The sequence below is a fragment of the Peromyscus californicus genome, unplaced genomic scaffold, assembly GCF_007827085.1.
Source record: "Peromyscus californicus insignis strain IS unplaced genomic scaffold, ASM782708v3 Scaffold_13__1_contigs__length_99412109, whole genome shotgun sequence".
NCBI classification, from domain to species: domain Eukaryota; kingdom Metazoa; phylum Chordata; class Mammalia; order Rodentia; family Cricetidae; genus Peromyscus; species Peromyscus californicus.
Genome location: NW_026294424.1, coordinates 77,268,139 through 77,293,865, shown reverse-complemented (window position 1 = coordinate 77,293,865; position 25,727 = coordinate 77,268,139). Strand labels below are relative to the sequence as shown.

Sequence of the window (25,727 nt, the reverse complement as noted above, 5' to 3'; positions counted from 1 at the left end):
CAGTACTTAAAAAAATAAAACTATCTCCATTGCATTTACAATATATTATGTATGGTATGCAATCTAGAACTCATTGAATTATTCAGGTTGTTTATAGGCTATTTATAAATATCTTGACCTTTTTGATAACAGATTTAAGCTCCTATTACAGATTTGACTATATGGGAGTCTTGGAACAATTCTCAGAAGATGTTAAGGAATAGTTGCATCCATTTTCTACTACTAATGTGTGACGATGAGTAGTCAGTCTAAAATACACAAAAGTATACAGGAAGAATAAATAATGAGAGAAGAACGTTTGAGTAGATACAGAGAAAAGCTCCACAAATATAAGGTCATGGTATCAATAATTTAAGGACAGATATAGATCAGTGTTTTTCTGTGATCATCATGGTGTCTGTTCGTAATTATGAACTAATACTTGTCTATGAGGGAAAGCAGAGTCTGTGTTCCATAGACATCTGAAGGAATTCAGTTCTTGTAACTGTTTGTCATATTATAGCCCTCTGGATGGATGTCTGCAAGGGAAGGGATGTATTAGGTGGATTAAAGGCAAAGGCTCTAACTAAGGAAGATTCCTGGAAACTTGGGTAGATTTCAGAAAATTCGGCTTCCTAGTTTCATCACGGATTGCGTTTAGCAGCTACTCTTTTGGCTCTAGTTTAGGTATAATTTATAGACATACTTGTATATTGTGTGATAGCAAGCTAATGTTAGAGGTACATGCATATTCCCTTTTGGTGAGAAAGCGACATCCCTGGTAATCATTGATTTCTAAAGCAGAGAAATATAAGGGATACATCTTATAGAGCAAGATACTTCACTGGTATAAATTCTGAAAACAGCGTTGATATTAGTAACTTGACAATTTCTCAGTCAGGCACACAGGAGAAGGGGAATTTTGGATTCTTGAAAGAAAAGGGATTTATAAAAATAAAAATTGAAATTGGACCCTGTGGTATCAGACTAAGACAAAAGTGCCCCAAACAGAAGTTTTCCCACCTTGGTGTTTGCTTGATTTCCATTAAAAAGGACCATGACTATCATTAATTAAATTTCAAATTAGAAGCAATTCTCTATTTATGAACACAAACTACAAATATTTATGAAATTTTCTCCATGTTATGCTGACATTACCACTGAAAATCTAGGGTTTTTATTTTTTTTATTTTATTTTTTTTATTTTTTGACCCAGCTCTCTCACCCACTGACCCCTCTTGCTGACTTTCTCTTTCCTCCGGGAGCCTCTCTTCTCTTCTCATGTTGCAGGTATTCTCCTTTTCCTCTTCCTTTCTCCTTTCTTTCACCTCAACTATGATCCATCACTTCTTCCGCTCTCACAGGCCCCTTTCTATTCTTCTCCTTCTTGACTTGTGACCACACACACACACACACACACACACACACACACACACACACACACCACAATTTTAAGTCTAAGGTCTATGTATGAGAGAAATCATACACATTACTATTTGTGAGTCTGGCTTATGGTGTTTCATTAAATGATGATTTCTAGTTCTACCCATTTTTCTTGCAAATGTCACAATTTCATGACATTTGTCTATATCTGAAGGAAATTTCATTGTGGATACCATATATTTTTTGTGCACCAATCTCTTGAAAGACATCTAGACTGGCTCTCTTTCCTAGTCATTATGAATGGTAGGGCAATAACATATGTGAAAGTTTTTCTTTAGTATGACTTGGGGTCCTTTAAATCAGGTGGTAGAACTGGGTCATGTCATTGTTCAATTATTAGTTTCTTGAGGAAATACCATTCTGATTTCCACAGTGTTTTGTAAGTTTTATTCCTAACCAGCAGCGTAAAAAGATTTCTCTTTCCTCGCATCATGGCCAGCATCGGTTGATTATTTCATGAGTATTGAATATTATGACTTGGAAATCTAATTGTAAAACAATAGTCCGTTCTTTCTTTCTTTCTTTCTTTTCTTTCTTTCTTTCTTTCTTTCTTTCTTTCTTTCTTTCTTTCTTTCTTTTTTCTTTCCTTCCTTCCTTCCTTCTTTCTTTCTTCTTTCTTTCTTTCTTTCTTTCCTTCCTTCCTTCCTTCTTTCTTCTTTCTTCTTTCTTTCTTTCTTTCTTTCTTTCTTTCTTTCTTTCTTTCTTTCTTTCTTTCTTTCTTTCATGATTTAAACATAGAAAACAAAGCTTTGTTCATGTCTGAACCTGAGGAATTCTTTTGGACAAGTTTCCTGGGCATGTCATGTACCCACTCTTGGATGTTAGTCATCTCTCATTATACCTTCTGCAAGGATGTCAAATCAAGTTTTTTTTTTTTTTTTTTTTTTTTTTTGTTTTTGTTTTTGTTTTTTCGAGACAGGGTTTCTCCGTGTAGCTTTGCGCCTTTCCTGGAACTCACTTGGTAGTCCAGGCTGGCCTCGAACTCACAGAGATCCGCCTGGCTCTGCCTCCCGAGTGCTGGGATTAAAGGCGTGCGCCACCAACGCCCGGCGTCAAATCAAGTTTTTAAGAAATGAAAATGTTAAACTTTAAAGAGGATGAGGAAAATGTTCCTGCCTTTGTAACAATCCATTGAAAGAATATTGCCACTAATGTACTTCATGAGAGCATAATCATCTGAGTGAGAAATTGAACTGTCCTATCTTACGATTCTAAATTGTGAGCTTTAAAATACCTTAAATGAAGAATTCTTTTCTGTCTACATTATTTTTTCATATGTGATTGTCAGATTTTCTGCAGCTAACTTTGCACTTTTTTATAGTGTGGTGTGTTTAAATATGCAAGCTCTAATTGTATGTCCTGAACTCATCAATTCTTAAGTAAAAGACTCATCTTGAAAATGTCATTAAGTTAATGACAATGTTGTTCATAGTTGTTTAAAGCTCACTTCTGTGAATAATATAAAATGTATGAAATATGAAATATAAATAATTGATATAAAAGTAATTTTGTTGTCAGATGTCTTTATCTTAACTCAAATAGTTTAAATCAATGCCTAATTTTACCCAACATATTTTAGTGTAGAATAAAATGACATATATTTTTTAAAAATGAGATTATTATGGAATTTTAAAAGTGATAGCAATGTTTTAGTTATATTCTCATCATACAAAAAGGATTTTCATTATTTTTACTCTCATTGTTGTGTAGGCATATTATGTGAGAAATGCCAAAATTTTGTTGGGATACAATAGGATTTATTATCTGAGGTCCCTTGTTTCTAGCAAGAACACTAATTCAGAGATAAAGACTTTATCAAATATATAAAACAATACTAACCAACTTGTGTAGCAAAATTCTAAGTGGTAATTACTAAACAAACTTCTTAGATTCTGTAGACTTGGTAGAAACTCACAGTTCTGTGAGATAGATGCCATGATTAAACTCAGTGTAAAGGTTAAAATCAAGTGTAGATAATAGACTTGTACAAGAACATACCATAGTAATATTAGTCAAAATCTCCAATTGTCAAATAAAACTTGTAGTGTGTTTACACAAAATTGATTCCCATTACTTATGGCTCCTGAGTAGTCCCATAATCCAGAAGCTGAAAGCCCTAGATAGTGGTAGCATATTGCCCTTTAAATAAGGTCTCTGAATCAGAAAAGAAGCTAGTATTTGCCCCAGGTACCTGAGCTTTAACTGGAGAAGGTATCAGGTAGTATCAGGTCTAGAATTCTCATTCCCAAAGCAGCATGAATGCCAGTCTAAATCCTTATAGAAAAGGACATTTCTCATTATGTGTCTGTTCTGTTGGTAACAGTACACACTAAGAGTACTCCCGATGCGCACTTCTGAAATACTCTGAATGACAAACCGCAAATACTTTTCAAGATTTTTAAAATTTCCTTAATCTAGTCTAGTTGAGACCTGAATTTAAACATTCTAAGGTTAACAAAAACTATCAGCCTAACAGCTTGTCTTCAGAGTCAGTGTGGAGAAATCTCCATTCACTTTTGTAAACCAGGCATGAAAGGAGGTGAATCCCTTTCACCAGAAGTGTTGATTTCCAATATAACCTCCACATACTTGAGAAAATAGGAAGAGGCTATTGAGGAAAGTAGATTGATAAACGTGACACGTATGATAGAGACACACAAGTCTTTGGAAAATAATTAAAAGTCAGAGAAAGGTGTATGTATAGAAGCTATCATAAATAGGGCAATTAGACAAGATCAACATTTTCAGAACTGCCAGATAGACAAGTATGTTGTTCTACTTGGTTTGATGGATGTTATTGCTATATATATATACTGAAGTAGAATTAACACTTCAACTGTTATTCCACATGAGTAAGTTTTGATTTTGGCAAATGTATGTGCTTGTCTTAAATGTAATTCTATCAGTTGCACTGTTTCAACATTAACTCAATAGTATCATAGACTAAACCATCGTCACCTCAATAAATTATGTCTTGGGGCTGAGGACATGGCTCAGTGAATATGAGTACATGATGTATAAGAATACATACCTGAGTTCAGGTCCCTAGCATCCATGTGAAACGTGGGGTATGACTGCAATGGCTTGCAGTGTTGGAGGGCAGGACAGGCAGATCCTAGGAGCCTCCTGATCATTCGATCTTGACCATGTACATCAAGCTTCTGGTTCAGCTCAAGACTCTTACACTGGTTAGTTTTTCTCAACCTAACACAAAGATGAGTCACCGTAGAGGAAGAAATTCCAACTGAGGAAAGGCTTCAAGCAAATTTGGAATATAGTCATGTCTGTATGTCTTTTTCTCGTTGTTTGACATAAGAGAGAATACTGTGAATGGTGTCACTCCTTGGCCATGGTCCTAGGAGACATAAGAAAGGTAGCTGAGCCCATTGCCTAGGGTGGGACACCTAGCACAGGCTTGATCCAGGGGGAGGGGCTTGGACCTGCCTCACCTGAATATGCCAGGCTCTTCTGACTCCCAGTGGGAGGCCTTATCTTTTTGGAGGAGGTGGGAATGGGGGGTGGGTTGCGGGGGAAGGCTGGAGGTACAGGAGGAGGAATGGGGGGATCTGTGGTTGGTATGTGGAATGATTAAAAAAAATTTCTTAATAAAAAATAAATAAATAAGAATAAAAGAAAGGTAGCTGAATGTGAGCCTGGGAGCAAGCCAGTAAGGACCTTTCTTCTACAGTTCCTGCCTCTGATCCTGACTGAGTTCTTGTCATAGAGTCTCTGCATGTTGAACTATGATCAGAATGTATAAAACCAAATAAACTCTTTCTCACCAAAGTTAGTTTTCTCTCTAAAATTGTTTATCACAGCAACAGTAACAATACTTAGACAACCCTTCCTCAGGTGAGAAAGAGATAGAATTGTTGACATGTTACATGGATATTCTTCTTACTTCTAGACTACACACATGAATAATGTTCTCTTCCACACATTTGTACACACACACACACACACACACACACACACGTATATGTGTGTGTATATATATGCATATATATGCAATCCAATGTTTTTATATTAATAAATAAAATAATTTATTTACTGATGAAATGAATAGATATGTGCACACTCACACTATCACAACCTTACACACACCCATATTGAGACTATTAAAATGTCTGGTTTATATCTCCTAGATAATGATTTTGTGGGTTATTGTTGTTGTTGTTGTTTGAAGAGAGAGAAAGAACACAAAGCTGTGTGTGGCGGGAAGTAGGAATATCTGGGAGTGTTGAAGGTGTGGGACAAACTGATCAAGACATAGTTTATGAAAACAAACAAATTAATAAAGTAATTAACAAGAATGTAGCGCTCTCTGATCACACTTTATACCCCTCTGGTTCTTTCCAGGTAAACCTGTGATGATAGTGACAGAGTATATGGAGAATGGCTCCTTGGACACATTTTTAAAGGTAAGATTTGCCTTTACTTTAGCTATCTATTGTCACACCTACTGTGCCTGTGAATTGAGATTAAAATTGAGCAACCTTAATGGTAAAGTTTTAAATGCATTCAAAATAAATTAGACAGCACCATTTTATACTCCCCAATAATCTGACATTTGGAAGCTATGTTTTTTTTTCAGAAAATTTATATGTCCAACTAAAAGGCCCTGTTATTTTATTTAAGTAAATGCTTTACATAAAATGAAAATAGAGATGAATAAAGAAAAAAAAAGAAATGAAGGGAGATAAGGAAGAAAGAAAATGAAGGAAAAACTATGCAAATACTCAAAATTATGAAATATTTTATTTATCCTGACAGTTTCACACATGTACAAGATTTTTTTTTTATCATATTTGCCCCCATTACCTTCTCTTAACCTCCATTCACTCCTGCTGGACATTTTCTTCTTACTGGCAAGTTCTGCTCCTAATTTTCTGTCTCATGAGTGTGTGTGCGTGTGTGTGTGTGTGTGTGTGTGTGTGTGTGTGTGTGTGTGTGTGTGACCACTGGGTTCAATTAGTGTAGCTTGAATAATCAGAGGAGGCAAATAACCTGCCAGGGGCTTCTGCTCTGAAGAGAGCAGTGCTCCCTTTTCCAACAATCAGTAATGGCCTCAGGAAGGGAAGAGGGTTTGTTGAGACTCTCCCCCATCCTTCATAGAATATTGAGTGATGCCATGTTGTGCAGGTTCTGTGAAGATGGCCACAGCTACAGTGAGTGCTGTGCCCATACCACGTCCAAGACAGCACTTGATGGCACTGCCTCTAACCCTTCAACTCTTACATTCGTTTTGCCCTGTCTTTCATTTCACACCTTGTCCTGGAGGGGGTGATATAGATATACTCAATTTTTATGTACATATTAATGGACAGAGAAAAATGTGTCTCAATTGTCTATGCAGATAATAAGTGAAGATATCAAACTGGAGTCTATAAGCATTATGCCCCCCCTAAGGGAGTGTCAACAGAAAATCAACCTGAGAACATAGCCAATATCATCAGGTGTTCTGGGGTTCAGGAATAAAAGAGTTCTATGCTGACCTCCCAGGTTTAAACATTGACAATTCCTAAAGAGCTTGTGTCAAATGACGTAACATTTTCATATATGAGTAATCTAGAGTCTGGAAGTTGTAAATTCAATGTAGTGAGTGTTGCTTCTGATGAGGAAAGGTACTGTGATGAAAGTGATGATGACTTTGAAAGGGGCCTGTGCAGGGACCACAGTAGTGTTCCATTACTATGTAAATTTTCTATTTTAATTTCCAACCTGCAGCAACCTGCCCGCCTATTGCCAGTTTACTTCTCTGCACTTGCAGGTTTTCCAGTCTCTTAGAGTTGTATCAACACTTTATTCAAAGTAATTCAAGCTATTAGTTAAGCTTTATGAGTTCATTTAACTTTATTGCATTTAATGTCTTTGACAAAAACAACAGACTTCCACGAACTGTTGATATTTCCCCACTCAGTGCTCAGTAATTATCCCTGCTTTCATCTACCCTGCAGAAACTCCTGTATTTCCTCCGGGCCATTTCATGTTTACCCCCAATAAGTCTATCTAGATAGCTTTTTGTAAATTACCTCAAAGGTATACTCAGTGTTAGCCAAGGTTGGCACTAGGTTGGAGCAATGAGCAAATTCCTCTGGTGTTTGACAATAAATAAAGAAGCTATAATGCATGAAAAGGCAGCAACATGAGATTATTTAAATAACATTCACTGCTTTTAATACAGCAGTATTAAAAGTGAAATACAATATAGCATGCAAAGTTATGCATACCATGTGTTTAGAACTATTAAGCAAATAATGCAGATAAAGAAAATATGTTGACACATGAGTAATAAAAGAACAACCTATATAAAAATAAAAGAAGTAATTAAAACTGATATTATTAGGGAATAACACATGTTATTACGTGTGCAACTATGAATGACCCATGTCTTCTTTACACACTATTTTATAAAATTTAAATATGGACTTATTACTTTTATTAATAGAAAAAAATTTATTTGAAGTCATTAATGGCACTCAATCTCTAACACTATAAGAATACAAAATGTAAACTGAGCACAACTGAGTGTGTTGGGACAAACCATTAATGGCATCACTTGGGAGGTAAAGGCAGAAAGATCTCTTTGGGCTCAAGGTCAGCATAGTCTACACAGAGAAGTAAGTAATATATTAAAATAATATTAATTAATTAAGGTAATTTCAGTTGAACAAAAACTCTCACAATTTAGGTTTTCAAGTAATTATTGATGTGAGAGAGACACTAATCAAGAGAGATGTTATTAAGCCAAGACCCAAAATGTTGCCTCTTGAATAGAAGATGCAATGATGTATTGTTTTTTGTGTGTCTTCTTTATGTCAGTTATAACAACCATTTCTGGTTTATGTTGATTAATAATTAAGGATTGCATATCAAATTCTTATGAAAAGGTAGCATGACTAATAAATTGTTTCATGAACAACCCATAGTCAGCCTCTTCTTGAGTATTAGTGAGGAAGAAGGGGCACCGTTAAGAACATGTTTTGTTAGCTTAAGGCTACTTCCACTTCTTCTTGAAGTTATTTTTCCATTACATACAACTCCTTATAGGAAATATACTAGTGCCTTGAACATATATTTCTATACAACCATGTTAAACACATGTTGGGACATGTTAAAACTTACCTTATACAACTATATAGAAACACGTTGGGAAATTATATCCCCCGACATGTTTTAGCATAATTGTGTAAGTTCTATACATTTTGGTCAACAGCTATGTTCAGAAGGTACTTGAAACATTATTTATTTCTTTTTATTCTTTGATGGTTTCAAATATGTATATAATGAATTTTAATAATTTGCACATCCTATTAAGCTATCTCCTCCCTCTTTCTTCTTCTACTGAAACCCTCATTCTGAAAGGCCTCTCTTTGTATGTGTGCATGTCTGTGTGTGTATGTGTGCTGCATGAGATTTTGAAGGTCTTTCAAAGTCTTTGCCTGATTTGACACGATCTGCATAATCAGTTAAGTTTGTGGTTTCTAACGCTTTCCATCCTCCGTGAGTAGATACTGCATTTGCATTTTGAAAGGTGCTAACAGTAATTTGAAAAATGAAAGAAGGCTTTTCCCAAATTTTCCTCCTGTGAATCGTACAGCTCGTCTAATATTGCACTGTCTTTTCAGAAAAACGATGGGCAGTTCACTGTGATTCAGCTTGTTGGCATGCTGAGAGGCATCGCTGCAGGAATGAAGTACCTTTCTGACATGGGCTACGTGCATAGAGACCTTGCTGCTAGAAACATCTTAATCAACAGTAACCTTGTGTGCAAAGTGTCTGACTTTGGGCTTTCTAGGGTACTGGAAGATGATCCTGAGGCAGCCTACACCACAAGGGTAAGATCTAACAGAATGCATTTCTCACACACTAGACGAGAGGTGCTGAATTTTTAAAGATGTTAAAAGAAGTAGCAAAAAGGGCATTCCTCCAACAAATCCAAGAGGAGACAGAGAAAACATGAAAGAAAAAGGGAGAAAATAGAAAATCCAATTCTACACCTTTTAGTACCAGCAGATTCAAATATTAAACTTAGATATTGAAAATATTTACCTCCCTAGTCCCAGTAATTTATTTATTTTTAAGGATACTGTGCTGGCTAGATTTATGTCAAATTATCACAAGCTGGAGTCACCGGAGTGACAGGAGCCTCAACTGAGAAAGTGCCTCCATAAGATTGGATTTTAGGCAAGGCTATAGGGCATTTTTAAAATTAGTGATTCTTGGGAGGGGCAGACCATTGTGGATAAGGCCATCCCTGGGCTGGTAATCCTGGATTCTATAGAAAGCAGGCTGAGTAACACATGAGGAACAAGTCAGTATGTAGCACCCCTCCATGGCCTGTGCATCAACTCCTGCCCCCAGGTTCCTGCCCTGTTTGAGTTCCTGTCCTGATTTCCTTCACCAGTGACCAGTGATGTGGAGGCATAAACCAAATAGACCCTTTCCTCTCCAAGTTGCTTTGGTCATGGTGTTTTATCCTGGCAATAGTAGCCCTAACTAGGACAGATGCCATTAAAATATGTATGTTTATATGGTGTGTATATGAAGAATGAGTGCTGTTGTATGCACATATAAATGTGTATAGATAGTATTAGTGGGAAATTTAACTTATCTATACTATAGTGTCTTCAATTGTGAAAGAAATTATAAAGCATTTTATTCTTCATCTCAAGAGTTTAAGTTGTGGGAAAGACAGTTCCATTTTTTTAAAGTTTTGATTTTCTGGAGGTATTGAAGTGTCTCACTGCTTGATTTACAAAGTATAAGAGCTATTAAACCTAAGTCTATGGAAAACTGGTTATTACTCACAGTGTAATAGCTATCATAAACATACAGCTTACAGCAAACTAATTTTTTTCCTGAAATAATGTAGTATAAAATTAGCTAAGGGAAATGGTAACTATTGTTATGAAAAGAATTTGCAAGCAGCCTATTTGCTTTACATTTTTCAATTTTTAATTTAATTTAATTTGAATTAAAATTGAAAATTTTAATTGTATTATAAACATCTTTTAATAAGTGTTTGGGATATTCTAAATATTTTCAATATTATCATCTTGTATATCCTCAACTTCAAAATTATTGTTGATATGGGGATTTGTTGTATATTCCTTCACTGGACAAATGAACTAATTTTGTTCCAATACAGAATAACACTTTTGTCACCTCTAATTTTTAAATTGCAATCTATGCATTACATGTCTCCTTATTAAATTCTACTGTCAAACTGGTAGTATAGTGAAAAGTTCTTTATTATATTATAAGGTCAGTTTGTTCTATTTGGACAACTGTGACTTGTGGCACATGGATTTGGGGGCATTTGTAGTATGCTGCAGAGCAAGAGTAATTTATTTAAGCAAACAAAGACTTCCAGAGGTCATCTCATTAAATCAATGAATTAATTGATGAGATAGTTCTACTCTCCCACATATAACTACTACTGCCATTATTTCATTAAATAAAACCTCAATTAAGAATTCTTCTGGGTTTAAAATTGCACTTAATAAAGTCGGCCTAAACAAGATTGAGGTTATGGAAAGTCTATTGCTGCTGTGATGGGTGGGTGTCTTAGGTAAATAAGAAGTAGATTTTCCAAGGCCCTTGCCACTGTGTTATGCTGCAGCACCAGCAGAAGGGCCCGTGATCCTGACACTTTGAAGGCTTCCATCTATAAATGGTGTATGGAAGCAGTTTGTAGAAAATATATGTAATAAGAACTAATCAGGTAAATGAGCTTCAGTAGTTAGTGATACACGCATTGTTCCAGTGAACAGGAGAACAATTCAGAGATGAAGCTCAGCCGAATCAATAAACTACAATTTGGAAAAGGCAATTTAGTCACATGTTGAAGAACAAAACAGTTCTCCTCTAATCCCAACACTCAGGATACTGAGACCATTGGATTGCTGGGAGCCATGAGTTCAAGGCCAGCCTAAGCTACAAAGCAAGATTCTGTTTCAAGAAATAAAGCAGTAAAAAATTTAGCCAAGGCCCTCAAGAGATGGCTCTGCTAAGAGCACATACTTCTCTCTTAAAGAACTTGAGTTAGGTTCCTAACAGCATATCAGGTAGCTTAAACAACCTATAACTCTAGCTCTAGAAGATCTGGAAGCCTCTGCAAACACATGCACTCATGTGTACCCTCCACACACATACACATAATTTAAAATAAATCTAAATACAAATGAAAATGAAGAACATTAAGACAAGCATATTACAATTCTTTATGATGCAATGTTTTTTATGTATTCATTAGGCAAAACAATTTCCAAAAATATTCCAAATATATTACCATATGTGTGTATGTGTTTGTATGTGTATAAAAGGATTAAGCCTAAGTTTTATCCTTTCCCAAATTTCAATCCTGACATGAAACTTATTTTCTTGTGTATCTTGAAGGTTTCCTTTTTAATGGAAATTTGTCTTTTATTTCATATTCTAATTTTTAAATATTCTTTTCTATAAAATAGGTAGGTGTGAAGTAGCCTTTTTAATAAGAAAATCTGTCTCTCAATATGTATTAGTGAGTACATAGGAAAATAACTGTAAAATGTTATTTCTTTTGAGTACCCCACAATCTTTTGATTAGTTCAGCTAAACAATAGCATTTCTTAGGTTCAATATTCTAAATGAACAAACACAAAAGTATGCCATTAAGCTAAGAGGGGGAAAATCAAGCCTTCCAGAAATAAAACAATGTTGAGGGAAAGATATCCTTTAGTTTTTAGCATGTAGAATTTTCCTGCTTGTCTTATAAACTGTGAAACTTCCCAGGTTTTCGTTTAACAACCTAGACATTCCATTTATAATTCTGTACTTTAAAAAAAAATCACGCACAGTATTTGAGTCCTTTTCTTTTACAATGCTGAGTGTACACCTTATTGATGTGCTAGAGTGCCTCCCTCCCCTAATCAGCCCTGCCATCCTGAGCACTATAATTGAGATGTAGGTCCTGTATGCCTTCCAAAAGTCAAACAGAATTTATAGCAGAAACCTTCCCGACAGCCAATTAGTTGTTAGTCTACAAGTGCTCATGGGCTGGGAGATGTGAAAAGAGACTGCATGCTGTCAAACAGATTAACTTAAAAATGTTACATCTCTTTCTAGATCTTCTCAAAGAAGCCGCAGTATCCCTAGATGCCCTTGAAGTATGCTAGAATATATACATATATAATGTGTATATTATATATGTATAAATATGTAGAATATATATATATAAATACATGCACATGTGCTTTTAATTTTAGGGAGGCAAAATTCCAATCAGATGGACTGCCCCAGAAGCAATAGCTTTTCGAAAATTCACCTCTGCTAGTGATGTCTGGAGCTACGGAATTGTAATGTGGGAAGTTGTGTCTTATGGAGAGAGACCCTACTGGGAGATGACCAATCAGGATGTAAGTACAAAGATACTCTTTCTCCCTCAAGTTGAGAACAAAATGCTTTGTTCTCTGAGTCCAGACTCTTACAGTATTTTTAAATTGTTGAAAATGACAGTTACTTGGAAAATATAAAATACTTTGTTTACCTTTTGGTACATTTGTTGCTATGGAAATAATCTTTAAGTGAGAGCTAAAAATGAGTTAGGGTAGAGTAACATAAGTTACAGTTAGGAAAAACTTGAGTCCCTTGCCAAGTAGACTTAGCTGTTCCATAGTGTTGTTCCACTCTGTTTATGTCAGTATTGTTCTCAATGATGAAGAAGAACAGCCATCTAAGAACGTGTGCTATAGCTGGAGTTTTCTCCAGTCCTGCCTGGCCCATGGTCAGGACAAATCTCTCTCACCTGCCAGTCCTGCAGCTGCTCAGACCCAACCAAGTACACACAGAGACTTATATTACTTATAAACTGTATGGCCATGGCAGGCTTCTTGTTATCTAGTTCTTATATCTTAAATCAACCCATTTCTATTAGTCTATAAGTTGCCACATGGCTTGTGGCTTACAGGTATCTTAACATCTCACTTGTCATGGCAGTGGCTGGCAGTGGCTTTCTGCCTCAGCCTTCCACTTCCCAGAATTCTCTTCTCTGCTTGTTCTGCCTATACTTCCTGCCTGGCTACTAGCCAATCAGCATTTTATTTATACAGAGCGATATCCACAGCATGCATGCTGAATTTGATTCTTTGAAATATGAGATGAGTTATATCACATTTATAATTCGTAAAAGTGAATATTCTTCTAACAGTAAAAATATAATTGATGTTAAGAATTATGTGATTCATTAAAGGATTTTTTTTTCCATGTTCAAATGCTTATGTTTTGATGCTTAAGACAGAACTATGGTCTTTGCTTTGATCATTTTCCATTATTAATATTCAATATATCCTCTTTGTATCTGGATCATATTAAAATTTGAAATTTTTTTCTGATAATTATAAAAGTAGCTAGGATGTAATGAACCCTCAGAGTATGCCATTTACCCTTTACCAATGAATACCAAGCTCATTATTTATTTGTAAATCTAGTGTACTGAAAATTCTTAACAACAATATACTTCCTGGAAGCATCTTTTTCTTTCTCCAATAATTTCTTATATCCTAACTCTATAGCACCTCCTTTCCCCATGCATTCTCTCAGAGGCTCATAGGCAGATACTATGAGTTTGCAGCTCACTGTATTTACATTGACAATTCCATATAAGCAATTAACTGTGATTTTCAAAGTTCAGCCAAAACTACATCTCAGGTGCATTTCAAATTATATGCCCCAACTGTGAGCCATGGCAACTCAAGTTATGCAAATTATTAATAGGCAGACGTAGTCAAATATTTGTTCCTTTTCCTCTACCAAAACCGGCACTTGGATTGGTCAGGTTTGCCTAAGTAGAGGAACAAAACACTGGGAACAAATTTGATCTTTAATGATGAGTTATTGACACCTGTTATAAAGAAGCACCTGGGCATCAGTGCACATTAATACCTATTATTTGAGGTATGTGTCTACATTCTACAAAGACACTTGATGGAGTTTTCTGGAAAGGCCATAGAGGACAATGGAGTCTGGCTAACTTCCTAGAGCTCCTTTTTCTTGCTGTCCATTTCTCTCCTCTTGAACCCTTACTTCACCATGTGTGTGTTTCCCTTACAAGGGAAAGCAGTCTTGCTAGAGGCACTCCATTGCTCCTGTTTTGAAATTGTTTTCCCAGGCTGTGTTGACCAGTCTACTTTCTTCAATTTTCCATAAGTGGGTAGCTAGAGGAACATCTCAGCTTTCCCTAAATTTCCTTCTCAGAATTTTTCTCTGATTGCAGCAGATTACATTCATGAGTTCTCTGTGGTCACCTACAACGACTATAGTTGGTCTGTTTTGCACCAACTCACTTGATGTGAGAAAGCTAGTACTGACTTAGACTTCTCCACAACTGGAAGAGCAGCAGGTCTATTGGTTTCAAACTTGAGCATTAAGAGATGCAACAACATAAAATGTCGTTCAATTTCTGAAATATGTGTATGTGTCTATACATGCAATTTATATTATAAGTATTTTTAAGATTGTATTTATATATGTATAATTAACACATAAAAGAGATGTTGTCATTATTTGTCTTTTATAGTGGAGAACTAGGGCCTAGAGAAGCTCAGTGATTTTCTTATTGTCACAAAATAATAAAATTTATAGTAGATATATCAACACATTTCTCATAGTTTTTAAAATATATGATTTATAGCAATTGCTATGGTTTATAGCAATTGAATTATTATGTACTTCTGCTTTTTATGCCCCAACTACATCAGTCTTCTAAATGAATGAGTCATGAAATGTTCAATTCAATAGATAGTGATTAATCTGGATTGAACAAGGCTAGACTATGCCTTGTTTCCTATGGTTTCTTTTTCACATAAATACCATATGCTCACATCACCTTTGTAACACTACAGTTCTGCTTTAATTTATATCAAAGCTCATTTTTTTCTGTCTTGTCACAAATCCCTCAAATGGCAATCCATACCGCTTATCTGTTTCTTTCGATAGAAATATGATTTTCTCATTTGCCAGCCTCCAGAGGTAGTTTCAACCCACTACTGAGATATTTTGACTTTTGATCCATTAGTCTTTCCTAGCTGTGCAAGGGATTGTTCAATCAATACCTATCAAGTATTGGCAATTATATGAGTTACAGTTAAAATCGTCACAAGTTACAGTTAAAATTGTACCAAGTGAAGTCATGGATCAAACATTAAGACTGACGGTAGATGAATGTTGTTGTGTGCTTCTATGGACATTGTCTAAGCTTGTCTTTGGTACAGAGACAAGAAGTCTATACTTTTCTCCACAAGTCTCATCTTCCACCTAAGTCCAGCAGGCTAGCCAAAATCTGATGTTATTTGCTGAATCCACTAGTTCTTTTAGTCAACTTGACCTAAGCTAGGTCAAGGACATCTGAGGACAGAGAACAACTTTTAAAAATGTGTCTGTAAGATTGGCCTTTAGTCAGGACTCTGGAGCATTTTCTTAATTGGTGATTGATCTGGGAGGGCCCAGCACATTGTGGATGATGGCAGCCTGAGCTAGGTGGTCCTGGAGTGTCAAAGAAAGCAGACTGAGAAAGCCATGATGTGCAGGCCAGTAAGGAGCCTTCTTCCATGGCCACTTCAGTCCCTGCCGCCAGGTTCCTGCCTTGAGTTCCTACCCTGACATCCCTCAATAATGGACTGTAGACTTTAAGCTGAACTAGAACTTTCTCTCTCAAAGATCCTTTTGGTCATTCTGTGATATCATGACCTGGGACACTGCCAAGTACCATAGTGTAAAAACAAGCTTCATTGTGCCTTAACTGGCAACCTGTGTGCTAAGGTCCCACTGGCTAACTGCACAATTAGACAAGTGAGTACATAACAGTGGTTTGTGTGGGTGGACACTATACTTGTGTGGGAAAAGACATAGGAACAGCAAGTTAAAGGATTTAAGGAATATCTGCTAACCATTCTCATCTCCCTGTTGTGATCTCTATCTACCTGTATCTTGTATACTAATTCTCCATCATTCTACTCTTTTTGTTTCCTAATTCTCTTTGATGATGATTAATAACTTCTTGTGTGTTGTGGCATCATCTAATGTTTCTGTCACTAACTATTGTAGGTGTTATTTTTATCGTTATTCTTTATTCCCTTTTATTTTCCCATTTGAAATCACTTCAGGGGTTTCATCCTTTTCTAGACAATGTTTCAACAATATTAAAGGAAAGAAATGCCAATGTTGTAGCTTCAAGAATAATATAAGAAGAAAAACTAATAGTTTGGGCAAGATTTGTTAATTTACATGAAGCTTAAAACAAATGATCAACTAACTGCAAATCTTTCTGGAAAACGCCCTCTAGTACAACGTAGAGTGCATGATGTGTTATTTATTGAGGTTTTAGTCATCAGTGACATTTTGTTTCTGAATACTACACTAAATATGTTATGCCTCAACTTCTAACTAAATTTGACATAAACAACAAAGCAGACTAACTGAACTCAATAATCACTGACTTTCACTGACAGAAAAAGCAGTCTCACAGAACAAAGTTACACTGCTGATTCCCTGGTGTTAAAAGTTATGTCCCTTGATATCCACATTCCTGATAAGATCTGACTCAGAAGGGGCTTTTTGGTATCATGAGATCTAACCTTATCATTCATAGAGCATACTCTAAATCTCACAGAAGAGACCTTGCTATATGCCAGAGAGACAGAATTCAGTCAACTTCTCTTGATTCAGGATTGCTGCTGCCATTACAGACAAAAAGGAGTCACAATAAACAGTAAAAATAATCATGAATGAGTCAGATGACTTTAGGGAAACATGAGATGATGAACTCTGAAGTGTTGAGAACATTCTGTAGTCAGTAGAAGCTACTTTGTTCGTAGAAAAGATTTTAAGTGTCAACACTTTTTGTAACACAAAATAAAAAACAAATTTAATATTCTATTACATAATACCTTTATATTTAGAGATAGTGTCATTCTCTGGTATTACTGAATATATGAACACATATATTCCACCAAGCACATAAATTCAAAAAATGCTTCAGTCATTATAGTAATCTGGTTTTCACTTTTCTGTGTGGTTTATTTTGCCATTTCTTAGGCAGTTCATTTTCTATGCAATTTATATTTAATTCTTCAAGTGACAATCCAAAAGACTTATTACTACTTTTGACATGTTACAACTTCCTTTAGAGGCCACATGAATATTGGACTTTAAAGTACATCAGCTTATTTTGTATTGGGTGCACATCTATTACAATTCTATACTTCTTTCAATTTTTGATATGAGTATTTTGTGTATATATATGTGCATGTATGTGATATAATAGATATCATAAGTAACAATAAATAGCATGCTGTCTTAGTGCATTATGTTTTATCATAGCAGAATATTTAATGTAAGTTAACATACATATACTTTGGTTATTTTTCTGTTACTGTTATAAAACACTAAGACCAGGGAAACTTATAAATGAAAACATTTAATTGGGCTTCTAATTTCATAGGGTTAAGGGTTCATCCTTGCTGGGCAGCAATCAGTAAACACATTGGCTGGAGCAGCTGCTGACAGCTCATGTCTTAAACCACAAACAGAAATCAAAAATACACACTGGGAATGGAAGGGGTCTTTTGAAGCTTCAAAGCCTTCCCTAAATCCCCAGTGACACTGCCTCCTTTAAAATCAAAAGGCAAATTGCATGCTTCCAATAAATACCAGCATAAAACAGACATTACCATCCCAAAAGGGAAGAGTGAGGCCATAGAGAGGAAGTAGTCCACCAAAGCAAGACTAAGATATAGCAGGACAAACTCCAAATCCTATATTTCCATATCCAATGTTAAATCATTAAGATGGCTCTACCTCTGAAGCTTTACTGCCTTCGAAATGCATCTCTCTACCTGAGTCTACTCTCTGTGTAGGATTTCATTGTCAGATGCCTAGTGGCTCTGGCATGCCCCACATCTTGGGGCCTCCAGTAAAATCCAGGCTTCATTTTTGCATCTTTATGCAATGGCCTGCAGGGAGGGCCTTATCCCTCTCAGAACATTCATGCTGCGACTCCCCTGCTACACATTGCCTGGTCACAGCAGTTATCTGAGAACGAGGGTTCCTTTACTCCTGTATCTTTCATGATTCAAAGGACAGAATTAAGTTGACAACCCTGCCAAGTTTGGCAACAAATTTGGAGGGTATGCCAGCCCTCATGAATCACATTTACAGAAACTCTGACTAGTTTTTTAGGAGCAGAAAATTTCTTACGCCATTTTGCTTTCACTGGTTGAAGCAAAGTTGGGTAGAGTCTTGGTCTGATGGCGTCCTTCCTTTTTTTCCAGTTTAGATCAGGCCACTTAACCTCCTTATCTCTTCTGTCATTAGCAGTGACTCTGACAGTAAACTTCCTGGTACCCTTTTGTTCTTCAAACTGTGCATTTTGTATTTCTTTTTGCATTCTTTGCTCTCTTTCATTGTAATCCTGTGTTAGCATGATATTCACATGGCAGAGTCCAAGTTAGGGTCTCATGATGTGTCCTTCAAAGAAATTAGTCCGTAACTTTCAAAATTTAGCCTTGACCATGGACAAGTTCTTAGAGAGAGGGCAGAAATCACCCACATTATTTGCTGAAATATCATGAAAATGATCTCTAGATGACTCACTAATTTTGTTCTTCACTGAAACCGCTAGAGTCAGACCTCCATAGTCCACATAGTTCTCAGCACTAGTGTCTTTCAAGATCCTATCAAGATGGCCTGTTTACTCCACTTATACCAATCAACCACTTTTAGAGTCCAAAAGACTCAGTCTTTACATTCCATCAGGAGCAATATGATCAGGCCTGTTACACAATAGCCCACTTCCAGGTTCAAACTTCTTTATTAGTTACTTTTCAATTGCTTTGATAAAATCCCATGACCAAGGCAAATGACTAAGGCATCCAAGGAACTTCTTTTATTTTTTCATTAAGAGTTTTTTTTATTCATTTTGCATATCAACCACAGATCCTGCTCTCTTCCCTCCCCTAGCCACCCCCTACCTCCATGCATTCCCCATTCCCTCCTTTCAAAGTAAGGTCTCCAATGTGGAGTCAGCAGAGCTTGGTACATTCATTTGAGGCAGGTCCAAATCCCTCCCCCTGCATCAAGGCTGTGCAAGGTGTCCCACCAAAGGTAGTGGGCTTCAAAAAGCCAGCTCGTGCTGAGCTAATGGGAATTCATGAACTTTAGACCAATAGCTGTGGAGCCTCCATGGGACTGGAGTAGGCTCCACATGAGGAGGCTCTCTGCATGAGGCCCCCTGGCAGTAGGATCAGGACTAAGGTATTTCTGTTAAAAGAAATACTTGAATTGTGCTTATGGTTCCAGAAGGTGAGAGTTTATGATAGCAGAGCAAAAGCATGGTGGCAGGTGGCTAGACTCAAGGCTGAGAGCTCACATCTTGATCCACAAGCAGGAAGCAGATGTCACATTGGTAAGGGACTGAGACTTTTGAAGCCTTAAAGGGATGCTGCCAGTGTCACGCCTCCTCTAACAAGCCCCACCCCCACTCCAATCCTATAAGCCTATGAGGCCATTATCATTCAAACCGCCACAGCAAGTAAAGAAAATGTGTTTATTTCAAGATTCTAGAGGCTGAAAAGTCCATACAACATGCTGCCAGGTCATCTGATATACAACCACCTGGATGCCTCAAAGCTTAGGAGAGAAACCGGGAAACCTGGAGAATAACTCAGACCAATTATAAGTGCAATAGTCTACCACAGATGAAGCATTCTGACATAATTATCTTCCACGAGATTTCGTCTCCTATAGATTCATCTAGCAAACTATGACAGTGAAGGTAGTTTCCACCCCATGAACCTCTAGGATACAAAGTACATAGACAAAACCATTGTACTTAACATTAAAACCAAGGAATTAATTTAAATTATCCAGTTCACAATTACATATAAATAGACACTGAGTAGAAAAATATTTTAATTTAAGTTTTGCATACTTTTTTTTTTACAATTTTACACATGAGTACTATATTTATATCATTTACACCCTCCCTTTTTGCCCTCCAACTCCTCCTATGTCCCCACTTAAATTCTTAAATCTGTGACTTAGTTATCATCACTGCTATACCTATACACTAAAGTAACTAGAATTAATTGAAAATTTTGAAAGAACAGCATGCTACAAATTAGATTAAGTTTTGAGTAGAAATGTACTGAATTTATAAAGTTTAAATGATTTAAGCTGTTTCCTTAGACTTCTACGTTGGCCATTTAGGGTACTAAAGACAGTAGTAGTGTCTTATGAAAAATGAAAGGAAAAACAAGCAAGTAAATAAATAAAGTCCCATTCAGATATAAGGACAAATGGTACTGTGAATATATCTTTTGTCACATTTGCCTTTTTTTTCTCATTTTCTTTTCTTTCTTTCTTTCTTTCTTTCTTTCTTTCTTTCTTTCTTTCTTTTTTTTTTTGTTGTTGGTGTTTGTTTTGTTTTGTTTTTCAAGACAGGGTTTCTCTGTGTAGCTTTGCGCCTTTCCTGGATCTTGCTCAGTAGACCAGGCTGGCCTCGAACTCACAAAGATCCACCTGGCTCTGCCTCCCAAGTGCTGGGATTAAAGGTGTGTGCCTCCACCGCCTGGCTCATTTTCTTTTCTAAACGTTAATCGGGAGTTATTTTTTTAATCTATTGTTTTTTATTTTCCAGGATGCTTTTGCTTATAGTGGCATCAGCTTTATTACATTTGTTGAAAATAATTTCTTGCATAGTTTGCCCTTTGATTTCTGTGTTATTTTGAAGTTAAACGGGCTAACTAAGGTAGAAGGTTGCTTAGGTTACTTCTCTGAAATATTACAATTATTTTCAGACACTTTCACAATCCTTGAGCACTTATATTATTCTAGCCTCACTTTGTGCTTCTTAGAATACTTTTTATTATTTTCTTTGGTAGATAGAAACTAGAATAACCTCAAGTTGAGATCAAGTGCTCATGATCCTGTCCTTTGTATCCCCAGTTTCCTCTGTTCCAGCTGGATTCGTACATATTGTTGTCTGTCTATCCCCACTCACCACACATAAAAAGAAATCCCAGGTTAAATCTAATAATATTTACTTCCTTCATAGATTTGTTTACTTTAAGAAAACAGAAATTAATTTTCAACATAATGGACCTGAAATAGTTTGATCTCTGATATCCTTTTCCCTACACTTCTTAGTCATAAACACTTTGTAAATGTATAGTTTCTTCTTCCTACCTGCACCACATTGGATCACATGTCATCCCCTTTGTTGTGAAGGGGTTGCCTTACCCTCAGTCCCTGAAGATTGTTTTTAAAAAGTTCCTTTGCTGATTTTATTCTACAGTTTGTTAAACAAAACCTAAATTATTTGGGGTATGATACAATTAAATTTATAGTGTTTTTGAGAAATATATTCCTTAATAATGTAGGATATTTTCATAAATGAATTAAAAGGCCACTATAGTATTTAATAATACAAACAAACATTTCCTCTTTTTAGATATTTTGATGTCAGCAACAATATTATGTTTTTTAATCCCCAGAAATGGACTGATGCTTATACATGTGTTTAAAATAAATATTTATAATGCCTGTGCCAGTAGATAGTCATTTCAAATTCCTGACAGAAATCCAAAGATAATAATAAACAGTCAGACCTTGACATTACTAAATGATACATGAGACAGTTATGCTAATTTATCCTTTGACTTATCCATCATTTACCATCCAAAAGTCTCTTTTGAAATGAAATTTCCATACTAGTACTTTGATAATGTGATTGTATAAACTTTCATGAAAAAAAGATATTTCAGAGAAAATGTGATCATCATTTGATTCTAGAGTGCAAGAGTAAATAAAACATGTTCAATTTTTGGACAATTAGTTTTATAAAACATCCTTCACCAAGGTTACAGCTAAACATCATCACCATCTAGGTTTTGTTTTGGTTTTTGTTGTTGCTTGAGACAAGGTCTTTTTACATAGTCTTGGCTGTCCTGGAACTCACTCTGTAGACCAGGCTGACCTCAGACTCACGGAGATCCACCTGCTTTTGCCTCCCAAGTGTTGGGATTAAAGGCATGTATCACCACTAAAGGCTCATCATTTAGTTTTTTAACATGTGAAAAAGGCATAGTTTTAAAATTTAATGTTGTAATAGTACATTCTGTCCTAATTGTTTGTTTTGCAGTGGTTTATAAAAATAGTGATGGTGGTGACTACCACAAATTTAAAAGTACAGATGGAAGTTAGCACTCTTCTCTGCTACATTGGTGGGGTTGTGGATTGGTTCTGCTTTGTTTTGTGCAGGTGATCAAAGCTGTGGAAGAAGGCTACCGCTTGCCAAGCCCCATGGACTGTCCTGCGGCTCTCTATCAGTTAATGCTGGATTGCTGGCAAAAAGATAGGAATAGCAGGCCCAAGTTCGATGAAATAGTCAACATGCTGGACAAGCTGATACGAAACCCAAATAGTCTGAAGACACTGGTTAATGCATCGAGCAGGTACAAGGCCAGACTTGAGTAATTTTCCGGAGTATCTCTGATCAGGTTGATGTCATAAATGTTTTATCAATTAAGTCACTTACGTGTTACTATATGAATCTGTATGACAGTTTATTTAACTATAATTTTTCATAATGTTTCCCTCTTGAAATAAAAAAAAAGATGTAGGTAACGTATACCTAAAAAACGTCTTTGCCTAATCTAGTTGTGTAATATGGTCACTGTCAAAAAAATACATGCACACGACAATAGAATAGCTTCAGAAAACAAGATCTAAATGTGTCTAGAGCATAAGTTCAGGTAGAGAAATGAGATTATAAGAGCCTAAGGAAGCACTGATGCATTTTAATCCAGATATCTAACAGTGATTACACATGAATTCTTAGAATACATTTCAACATTGCTCATTAACATACGATTATATGATAGTATTCAGTTTATGAACATGGGTGACTGCAAGTACTCTTTTGCCTTTATCTGTATGGAGATATTTAGATAATCAGCTAGTATTCAGTTTGAAGATTTAAAACTGATAAATGAGGAATTCTGTGGAAGAATGTGTACAAGCCAAATAACCATAATTTCTACTTTTCTGAATTGCGATAAGAATATATTTAAACAATATTGGATATTTGCAAAGTATGTTTTCTCTTTATCACAAAATTATTGAAATGCTCCCACTAACAAAAATCAAGTTGGTTCCAAATTAGAAAATTTAGTAGATTGTTATTTAATGCCATTGTCTGTTTTTTACAAGAAAGGAAATTATGCTAATAGCTGAATTGGCTGCTTATTAACACGAGCTAAATGAAGCCATTTGGTCATGATGAAGTTGCATAAATTCTATGATCTTGATACAACACTTGTTTACTAAGTCATTTTAATATAATTTGGAAATAAGCCCTCAAAATCTGTTGAGATATTTTGAACTTTCTATGATAACAGCTGGAGACTGCATCTTCTTAGAAATTATTCCATATGTTTTTTTCCTTAAATATCCACATCTAAATTTCCTATGGTTATGTAAAATATTAAGCCTTTCTCTAGTCTACCTCTTTGAATGATATGGAATGATTTGAATGATATTGTGGTTATTCTCACAAATGGATCTAAGGAAAGGTGATAATAAAAAAAGTTCCTAGTGTTCTAAATCATACTGATTTTTCTTGAACATCTTCCTTATTTTCTTATATAGGGTATACAGGAATTTCTTATATATGGCCTATAGAATTCAGCACATTACCCTTGTGCATAGATTAACCATTCAGACTGTACCATTCACTACCCATCCTTAATTCAACAATCACATACAAACCTTAATTCTGCAAGGAGTTTCCTCATGGCTCTTGTCGACTCTGACTTATGTCACAAGATTTGAACACTTCAGGAACTATATAAATAATATTTGAATATTTCTTAGGACCTTAAATGTTCTTCATTAATGATCTTGTTTGCTAAACTCTACTGGACTCTCCCCATGGTAATATTCTTTAGACGACTATTTATAAAATTGTGATGATTCCATAATTTAATATTCATTCTACTGTATACCTGTTACTTTCTTTATTTCTATAGTTAATAATTCTGATAAACTGTTGATTAATTATACTATATCCTTCAATGAATATTCACCATTCCAGTCTGCGTTATGCTGTGAGGTGAGAGCTGAAGACACCAGGCTTAATTCAGCAGGTCTTGATATTCTTCTTTATGGAACTAACACACTGGAGGATAAGAGAGAGACAAGTAAAATCATCCTAACAACTTGTGTTTTTTTTCTGTGCTGGAGAGTGAGAAGAGAATTCCAGATAAGCCAGATACTATAGTGTCTGTGCAGGAGAGACATGAAGAGGTCTTTTATATTAATTTACATTTTTGAACTTAAAATACAACTACATCATTTTCTCCTTTCTCTTTCCTCTTCCAACTCTTCTCATGTACTTCCCTGGCTCTTTCTCAAATTCTTCAACTCACTGCCTTGGTTTCTCTAATTGACACACACACACACACACACACACACACACACACACACACACACACATACACACACACACACATACAAACACACTTGTATGTATATGATTGGATAACCAGTTCTGATACTCTCCCTTAGAAAAAAACTATTTCTTTCATTCTCAGTATCCCTCAGTTGCCTGTAATTCCTTCTCTAGGGTTGAGGCCCTGTGAGATTCCGCGCCCCCCTCCATGTTAGAATGTATATTGGTGTCATCCTTTTCCAGGTCTGGTTAGACTACTATGTTGTTGAGAGTCAATGGGTATAGCTTTCCTGACATTTCTAAGAGACACAATCTCACAGAAGACTTCTCTATGGCCTGGCTCTTAGAAGAGCCTTCTAAGAGTCTGCTCTTCTGAAATGTCCCTTGGAACTTTAGATGCAGCAGTTGTGTTGAAGATGTATCATTTGGGACCATATGATTGCTTGTTCTCTGCTTTTTGATCAGTTGTGCATTCTCTAACGCTCTCTGTTTCTTTGATGAAGGGAGAGACCCACACTTTTCTATGGGTATAAGTTTAAATATTGAGAATGCAGTTAGGAATTATGTTGATTTAGTAAAGTAGTTTTTGTTAGTTCTTCTCTAAGATCCATGAACTCATTAACTGTGAGTAATTAGGTAGGCTTCCCATACCAGGGATGATTTCCCTTTTGTTGAACAGCCTTAAATTCAATTAGAGAGCTGTTGATTATCACCATGATATTAATACCATGACTGTACCTTTAGTGAGTGCCATTGTGCAATGCTGGACATAGTTGTAATTCACTGGCATCATAACATGTTAGGATTACTGATTGCT

At 35.9% G+C, this 25,727-nt stretch overlaps 1 protein-coding gene across 10 annotated transcripts in view; it reads left to right on the top strand.

Moving 5' to 3' along the window:
• The window catches only part of Epha5 (EPH receptor A5), a 347,746-nt gene that overhangs the window by 307,149 nt on the left and 14,870 nt on the right, over nucleotides 1–25,727 (top strand). For all 10 annotated transcript variants that reach the window (XM_052735293.1, XM_052735292.1, XM_052735289.1 and 7 more), the window contains 4 exons: nucleotides 5,782–5,843; nucleotides 9,051–9,260; nucleotides 12,672–12,821; nucleotides 22,720–22,913. In XM_052735293.1, coding sequence (XP_052591253.1) covers nucleotides 5,782–5,843; nucleotides 9,051–9,260; nucleotides 12,672–12,821; nucleotides 22,720–22,913 — 616 coding nt within the window. The remainder of the gene's footprint in view (nucleotides 1–5,781; nucleotides 5,844–9,050; nucleotides 9,261–12,671; nucleotides 12,822–22,719; nucleotides 22,914–25,727) is intronic.